General features: G+C 35.5%; 1 protein-coding gene across 1 annotated transcript in view; it reads right to left on the reverse strand.

Annotated features, from left to right (window-relative positions):
* Positions 1 to 333, reverse strand: part of LOC113225717 — a 9,934-nt gene extending 9,601 nt beyond the window's left edge. The window contains exon 1 of the mRNA XM_026458119.1: positions 255 to 333. Within this exon, the coding sequence (XP_026313904.1) occupies positions 255 to 333 (79 nt within the window). The remainder of the gene's footprint in view (positions 1 to 254) is intronic.
* Positions 334 to 9,697: the final 9,364 nt, after the last annotated feature.

Consider the following 9,697-nt stretch of genomic DNA (forward strand, 5'->3'; position numbering starts at 1 on the left):
ACTAAAATCATGTCGATGTAACATATGGTCGAAGTAGCGTACTGTCTTGAGTAAAATCATGTCGATGTAACATATGGTCGAAGTAGCGTACTGTCTTGAATAAAATCATGTCGATGTAACATATGGTCGGAGTAGCGTGTGTCGAAGTTCAATTTTAGAGTCCGTAATGATATGGCAGAATACTTTCAAACAAATTATAAGACATGTCTTTTCTATTTCTGGTTGTATACTCGATGCATGAAAAACATAGATACCTTTTAGACTCTCCATTAGCTCCTTGGACAAATTTTCATCCACATCATGAAATTCATATGGAAAATTGTGCTTCGACATTATTTCTTTTTTTTTAAATAATTTAAAATCACTTTCCAACAAACACAAGCTCACTGATTCACTCTTCGAGAAGAACTTAGAGGTGGGTGATAAAGAACGTCACGATGAAAAAATCGCGATGATCCGCCGCCAAACAGTATCACCGTGACTCGTTCCGAAGGAGCGACGTTCCAAAGTCACATAGGTGTTCCTCCGTTCCAATAGCTATCTCCGTCACTCACATCACGACATATGTATTTGATACAATGCGCGATCTCCGTTCCGTGGTGACTGAGCGCGCCATTCGTTGTAGTTCTCTTCAAATCGGGCCATTTCGGCGATGGGAGTGAATGAAATAGGATGACTTTCTTTGCTCACTTACAAGGGTCGTAGGTGCTTATTACTACTAGAAAGGGCGGATGAAAAAATCTGCAGCAGTTATTATAAACCTATGTAAGAACAAAGTAAAATATTTTTGTATATTTGTTTTATTGTAGGAAAAGTTGGTATTTTATATTTATGTATAATCTACTTTGTGTATTCTACTAGAAATATAGTTACATTACACTTTATTGCTATTTTTAACAATCCAAAGATTCGCATTAAATAAGTAACAAACAAAATTACATTAAATACAAAATCAACTTTTTGAATTGAATTGAAACTTATTACAAAGGGAGTAAAAACTTAAATCATTGTATAAAAAACAGCTATAAGTATTAGAAAGAAGCCGCTGGCTAAAACTGTATACCGTGATTAAGTTATAGGCGTGACAAAGTCACGGAAGTAACAGTCGTGACAACATCACGATGATTTATCACTGTGATTTTTTTGGAACCGGAACGACAGTCACGGCGATAGAAATATAACGCTAACAATGTATGGGGTTGACATAAGCGTACGAAATGTCACGTGATGTTTCGTAGTGGCGATTATACAGGGTGTAACAGCAAGGTGTAGTCATATTTGAAGGTCGGATTCAGTTAATGGTATGAAACTAGTTAGCAAAGTATTCAGTTAATGGTATGAAACTAGTTAGCAAAGTTGTTTTAGTACACACTACGTCATTTATGGAAATTTCGCCATGAACAGTTTCGATCAGCTGATGTCATTTAACGAAAATAAATAGTCACATCACATCTCTATTGAGTATCATAATACAACCAAATTACGTAACTTGAAAAACTTGTGAAATTCAGGCATGTTATTGTAAATTACAAAGTACTAAATCCATATTCTTATTGCTATGTTATAATTTACTAAATTTATTATTATTTTATTCATGTAATATGCGTGTGAACATTTAATGAAAAATAAATATTATCGATTACTTTGCCAAAATACACTACTTCATAATAAAACTATTATTTAAAACTTAGTACATAATAACGTAATATGGTTTTGTTAACTTCATATCTTCAATCATACAAAATACACAAATTTCCATTTAATATCCATTAATAAAACTAATGTCCTCTAAAAAACACATATTTAAAGTTATCTCTGTTTCTTTTTACCATATCATATGTAATAATACGCATTCATCTATTGTATTTTAATGAATGAAATTTGTCTCTTTCTATCCGTCGGTACTGTTCTAACGCATGGCGGCTAGCGAATCAGTCGGTATGTTTCTTGTAACGCATGACGCAATATGACGCAATTGTCCGACTAATACTTCGCACCCTTACAATGAAAGCGACCCAAATCAAAATATTAAAAAATGAGTTTATATCGTAAAACCATCTTAAAAAAATATTTTGTTACATTAGTCACACTGTGGTGAAGATGAAATTGTGCAATTAAAGCTCGAATAGCACTGATTCATAAAGGTCCCTTTCATTTTGTTCTTTCAGTTTAAAAATTCTACTCCCGCGTCGAAATATTAATGCCGCATTTATTGTTGAATCTGCAATTGCAAAGACAACACGCTGCCACTGACGGATTAGCATTTGAGCCATTTTCGTTCCGAAAATCATATTCAAAATTCACTAGTAGCAGTAGAGCTCCTTGTGAGTTCGTCCAGGGTAGTACTGCCACTTTGCCGTGTTACAGTTTTGAAGGGTAAGGGTGCTGGTGAAATTACAGGCACATGGGACTTGTCAACTATGTCTCAGAGAGATGGACGCCGTAGCAGTAGCCTTCGAGCGGCAGTGCTACTGTTATGGACAGGCGTGACGCTTTCCACCGGGTACACGACTTGTTCGACCCGTCGCTTAATATTAAAAAAAAATATATTTTTTTAGTAACTTACTTTTTAAAGGGACTTACTTTTTTGTTTCGTGGACTTTCTTCTTTTTTAATTGTGAAACAGGGACCACAAAACAATATCAAGGGTTATGACATCTTGCTTAGCTGATGAACATTAAGACTTAATTCTTAATACGTTAAATGATAACAAAAAAATCGTTAAAAAAAAGACCTATTGGCGACTAGTTTTTGTAAATTATGTTTTTAAATTGTTGAACATTAAAATGATCAGAAACAATTTTCAGTTGTAAAGTTCCATTTTTCCTCATTATTTTCAAAGACTAATAAGGCCATCACCTTTAGTACTTCAAGAGTAGGTAATAAATAAAATAATATGAAAATATGAAAAAACTTGAAATCTTATTTTCTTTTTTATTCCCAAAAAGTTGAAATTTTGTATTGGGACACTTTCATCGTAAAGGTGCAACCTGAAGGTCGGCAAACGTCAAGAAATTAGTTTTGATCGTTGACCACGAATTAATTGTTGTAATTTTCATCACTTGCTTGGAAATGAAAATATCGTGAGAAAACTTGGATTTCGGAGATAATTGCCGAAATCTTCAAAGATGCGAGAATGTCAAGTCTCCAACCAGAACTTACTATGCAAGTGTAGTGGACTAAACCTTGTGCAAAAAATAGTACTTTACTAACTTACATACGTCTATTGCTGAGCACACGTTTCTAACAACAGGCTTACGCTTAATTTGACTTATCTACACACGACAACTTTCTGTGTATGGGTTTGTTACATGGTGAAATTGAAATAATTAATATCCGTTGAACCTATTAAGGTTCTTACTTCCTAATAATATCTACTCATCTAAAGAAATATTTTAGAATAGTTTAAATTAGCAATAGTGTAAAACCATAAAAAATCTTACCTAAATAAACAAAGTATCAAGATTAGTCGCCTTGCGTACGCGATACGTAATAGTAGCGAAGTCGCAAGCCTTTGGCGGCAACTTTAGCGGCAAAAATATCACCTTTGATTTTCGCCGCCAGCATTTGATTTTATACATCGTGATGTGGAGTAGTGGTTAATGTTAGACTGTGGTGGTAGTGGATTTGATTCCCATAGTCGACTGCCTCTATGGTGTAGTGGTTAGAGTGTTAGGCTTTCGTTTCGGCAGTTGTGGATTTGATTACCATAGTCGACTGCCTCCATGGTGTAGTGGTTAGTGTGTTAGGCTTTCGTTTCGGACGTCGTCGTGGGTTTCCGATGGGTGACTGCCTCCTTAGTGCAGTATATCCGTAATCACCCAGTCAGTTCTTGCGTTGTGTGGAAGTGGTACGGGTGATGGTCAGAGCTTGTTTACAAACAAAGGCGTATGCAGTGCAACGTTGAAGGTCGTAGATACGTAGGATATAGGTATTCGTTTAATGTGTATGTAATGATGTAATTTGTATCATGAGAAGGGTCTTATTTTAAAAGGATGGTAATAATTTTAATTTCATCCTGTAGGTACATTATGAAAACGTTACCCTATATTCCAAAATTTGCGTTTCAGTCGGCGTCCTTTGATGTGCCGCCGCTGAGGCAGAGACGCTATTTTTTAATTTTTTGTAACAGTCTGTAATTGCCGTTTGCGTTGTGAGGACTAAATAGGTGTCATCGTTTTGTTTGTGTCTCGTTTTTGTGTTTATTTAAACTATGTCACGCTTAAGCAATAGTGATTACTATGAGATGATGATGATGTTGTGCGTAGGCGCAGCCGATGGGAGCTTGCGCCAGACTCGCCAAATTTATTGGGCAAAGTTTATTGATGGCGTCCCAGAAAATCGACGTCGACCATTTCCTACTCTGGAATGCTTCAGGAAGATGGTTATGAGACTTCATAATAGTGGATCGTTCCGTGGTTCCAGTTCTGAAGGCCGGCCGAGTTCACGAGACCCAGAATTCGAGGCAGATGTTTTGGAACATTTTCTCGGCAATCCAAAGACAAGTACCTACTCGTCGTGCTGCGGCAGCCTTTGGTGGTGTGAACCATATGAGTGTGTGGCGTGTGCTACGGGATGATGGCCAGCACCCATACCATTTTCAAAGAACGCAGGAGCTGTTACAAGCGGACTATGATCTACGTTTGGCATTTTGCCGCTGGTACCGCGACCAGGTTGGGAGGTCTCCCGACTTCGCTTCGTCGGTACTGTGGACAGACGAGGCGTCATTTACGCGTGCTGGCATTATCAATATGCATAATGAACATTTTTGGACTCATTTAAATCCCCGCGTATCAAGGGAATCAAATTTTCAACACCAGTGGCCGATTAACGTGTGGGCTGGTATAATAGGTTGTGCCGTCATCGGTCCAGTGTTTTTGCCGGCAAGTCTGAATGGGGCCAATTATTTAAGATTCCTAACAGAAGACTTGGATGACGTTCTGATGGCTCTGCCAGTGACACAATACGTGAGACTCGTGATGGAACACAGGATGACTTTCCAGCACGATGGAGCACCCGCACATTTTGCTCGAAATGTACGTTCCCATCTGAACGACCGTTTCCCGCAGTGGATTGGGCGGGGAGGTCCTGTACCCTGGCCAGCGCGGTCCCCAGACTTGACACCGCTCGATTTTTTTTATGGGGTCATATAAAAATATTGTTTATGCGGAGTCCTGTGAAAGCGCAGAAGAAATGAGGCAGCGGATCGAAATGGCGTCTAGTCAAATCACTCTGCAGATGCTTCAAAGAGTAGAGCAGTCTCTGTACCGACGCACGGAAATATGCATATTGCATGGAGGTCGGCATTTTGAACCTTACCTGTAAATGTGTGAAATGTGCCAGCAGTGCGTGCAGTGATTGTACTTATTATTCAAAATTGTCGTAAACAAGTCAATATTTCGTACATTGTACAACAGTGAATTACAATTCGTAGGAAATTCATTAAAACGTGTATGAATTGAACAATACGTAAGTACCAATTAAAAAAGTATCCACTATTGTAAAATTGTTGTAAATAAATGTATTAATACAAAATTATGTAGAATGTGTATACGATGAAGGCGTGCGTAACTACGGGCTTAATAAGTAAATAAATATCCTTTAAATTGTATGTAAATAAGTACGTACGCGTACCTAGGTATGGCATAAAATAATATTGTTAGAAATAATTCGATTTTTCTAGATATTTAAAGATTTTGTTACTTAATATTAACGTATTATCAACATATTCAAATCATGTTTTTACAATGGCATTTCAATTGTAGTCAGCTGTTCTTTCCCCCCCGCTTGCGGCCGCCCAGGTTTCATGAATGAATTTGTGAAGTCGTAGTAACGTAACTAGCAATAGAGTTGTGACGCAGTGGTTATTTCGGACAATCACTATTTATACAAACATAATTAAACTTATATCAACATTAAAAGTCACTTATTTTTATTTGATATTTTGCACAGAGGGTCTAGATCAAGTATAGGTTTGGCTCCTTTAATATGACTACACCTTGCTGTTACACCCTGTATAATCAAATTTGTGTTGTGTTTACAAATTTTTTAATATAACTTTGAAATGCATTCTGTTCGACTCTTGTGGACTGCCCATAATGAAGAAGTGTGGCTCAGGCGTCAAAAAACAAACGTTTTTCGGCGGTCCTTGGAGCAAATCGGCGAAATGCCGGTTTAATGTTTCGGGAACTATTTAGATTGGATAAACCAGCATTTGTCTCCACCTACGAGCCCATACCTGTTTGAGAGGAACCGTAGCATTTCTACTGAAAGTTAAGGTAAAGAAATTATGCCTACTGCTGTAATATGAAGTCTAATATTAATGAGTACCAACCACCATAGGTTATTTTAACGAAAATATTGTTTTTGTAGGTTTTTGTGCCTTGAGTTTCTTGGCGACAGGCTCTTACCACCCTAAATGCTAAATTTATATAGCACGCTATTTAAAGTGCTAAATTTATATAGCACGCTACTTAAAGTGCTACAATTATAATTTTTAGCAGCTCAAGGTCGTGTGATAATGTAATGAATGGAAAGAAACGTGAAATAGTTGACGTGCGCTAACTTGTTAAGTATAGCATCTATGGTCTATCTTTAGAATAGTTTACAGTTTTTTATGGTTAGTTACGACTGACTTCATTTGTTTTGTAACTATTACATAATATGGTGGTTACAGGTTATAGACAATAAATCAATGAGCTTCCCTTCATACTTTTACTGTTTACAATTTGCGCATTATTATAAATTATACACTGGTTATTTACAGTAAATTACACTCGTAATATTTTATAATAACGCACACACTCATACTTTTATATACAAATATTACAACTTATTAATTAAAGAAACGCTAAACTAACTAAATAAATCCAAGTACTTAATTATATCTTAATTTAAATCGCTTCACCAGACGAAATTTTGCTAACGTTCCACCATTCGCTCAAAATCGCATTAAAACGTAACCAAAATTATAATTTATAATATAACTACAATTATAATACTTACTAAGTGCTAAATATAGCATTAGCGCTTAGCGTACTCAAACGTGGAATTTAACATCAATAAACCAATTTTCACACCAAACGTTAAATGCTACAAATAATATGTGAAGTATTTCATGTTATAATTGTTTCAACCAATGACAAGAGCCGCAATTTTTACATAGAATATAGTGCCATCTATGAAATATTAAGGGAGATAATTCAGGACGATGAAGGATTTTGTTTGTTAGCTGCGTAAGTAAAGCACGGATATATTGATGGTATGGCATTGAAATATTGTAAAATTAAGTCGCTAGATGGCATTTGGTTTAATTTTCTTAACGTACTCCAATCCGAAGTGAAAAAAACTTTGTTATAATTTTAGCACCTTTATGTCTTTCAAATTATAATTGCTATAATTATTTTTTAATTTAACGTTATAATTTGAGCTATGTATTATTTTAACATCTCTAGTCAGTGGTAGATGAGCATCTTTTTTATAAAAGTATACCACTCATTGAATGTATAAATGTTGAGTTTTAGCCTATTACACATTTCATTGGTTGACAAGGTAATTTTAGTATTAAAATTGAAATTGTTTTTCCTGTGATTTTTGCACAGTTAGTTGAAGGGTTAATATAAATTTGAAATTGAAAAAAAAAGAGAAATACATTTTTGTTGTTAGTCTAAACATTTAGGCCTATAACAAAAACAGCTTTTAAGTTTTACAAACAAATTGTCAACTGCCTGCCTCCTATGATTAATTTTTAATTTTAACAATCGTAATTGTTTTAGGTTTTTCTGGATACCCGCAAAGAGCCTGGCTAATGACGCCTATCTTAATTCTGCACCAGGGTCACCAGAAGAGATTTACACCAGGCGTCATATCCAGGCCACGAATTGTATTGAACGTTGTTTTGGCTTGCTGAAGACACATTGAAGGTGTTTACTTAAGCATTGAACACTTCATTAACATCTCCAAGTCGGCAGTAAAATAGTAATTGCATGTGATGCACTGCATAACATTGCATTGAATGTCAAATTACGTCCACCAGGTGATATGGCTGAGCAACATGATGATGAGCATGGTGATAATGTTGTTGTGCAAGCTGGCCCATCTACCAGTAGTAGCCAAGATGAGCTAAAGCATGGCAGAGCCATTGCCAATACTTTAGTGAAGAGATTGTGATGTAGAAAATGAAAAATAATTATATATATAAAAATATAATATTATAATTTCTTTACATCAAGGCTATTTTGTTATTATTTTACAAATTCACCTTCAATCTTTTAATTTTAAGTGTTCATGTACAGTCAAAAGCACATCAAGCTTGACACCGTACTTAGGACCGTTCTTACCGTAAGCAGCATTGAGTTGGATTTAAATCTTAAGTGTTAAGCTTGACATGCTCTTGACCCTGTACATACAATATTATACTATTTATTTTTCTTAAGTAATAATATGGTAAACCATATATTTAGAGATGAGTGCCATATTTGTATTGAACATTCCCAAACATCTCGAAAACGATACCCAACTTGCCATTATTCGAAAAATCGCGCCCGCATCTTGGATTTAGAAATAAGTGCCATATTCGAAACCTAAAACCGAAAATGCCATAAGCAAACATTAAAGAAAATAACTGTTAAAATAGATTAAAAAATCGCTTAAGAATGCTCCCCTTTTAAGAAAATAAAATATTTTAATATAAAATATTTCGCTTGAGTTACGAAAAGAAAGACATATAATAAGCTATCAAAGTTGTACTGGTGGTGCCAACACTATAGTAGAAACAAATATATAAGTACTGTAAATTTGTTGCAATATGTGCTCCAATTCAAATAAAATTAAAATAAATAATTATTCAATAAAGCATGAACGCAGAGCCGTTAAAAGTATTATAAAATAATTAAGTGTCCCAATCACTTACAGGAGTTAACGAAAACATTTAATGTTTATTAAAGTAAATATTAGTTCAAAATGCGCAAATAAATCGAAATTACAGGCACCACTAAAATTTACGTAATATAATTATTTTGATACAGAATAGCAAAATGGGGAGAAAAAAAATTCGTTACTTTGCAACACTTTCGTATCTTGTTGCCGCGAAATTATTTTTCTGTTTTAGTGAATATTTACATAAAAATATGAGTTGAAACGCATTACTTACTTGTGGAATGCGATGTTAGTGTCTATTTTATGTTTGTCTGTTGTATTTTTACACCCATTTACCGCACATTTCGTCATTTTTAGCAAAAAATTTTGGAGCTGTTCGCGGTGCAATATGACCTTGAGCACTAACAGCCCGCGCGCTCCTGGGGCGCGTTTGGAACCCTCTCTCTAACTTGCCTCACTTAGCGTGTGCGGGCTAGGTTTCTATGCGTTATTATTCTAAGATTCCACTTCAATGCCGCGCGTTTTGCTATGAACATCAACCACTTGTCAAATTCAAAGTGACGTTTGCCGTCGAAACCGTAGACTATATTTTGATTTTTAACGAATTATCCATTGACTTACAATTATATGGACGTCGGGTCCGCGCTAAAAAGTGTCCGAACTTGTAAGGCGTTAAAATCGTATACAGAGCGTCAAACTCCGCTTTAGTCTTCATTTGTTCGACTGACAGCGTGATACTGCGATGACATTACAATTTAAATTCAACGTTTTAACTTTTTCATATTCCTTTACATGTCACTACGTTTAAATAGGTTGACTT

The sequence above is a fragment of the Hyposmocoma kahamanoa genome, unplaced genomic scaffold, assembly GCF_003589595.1.
Source record: "Hyposmocoma kahamanoa isolate Upper Pololo Valley unplaced genomic scaffold, ASM358959v1 170, whole genome shotgun sequence".
Lineage (NCBI taxonomy): Eukaryota > Metazoa > Arthropoda > Insecta > Lepidoptera > Cosmopterigidae > Hyposmocoma > Hyposmocoma kahamanoa.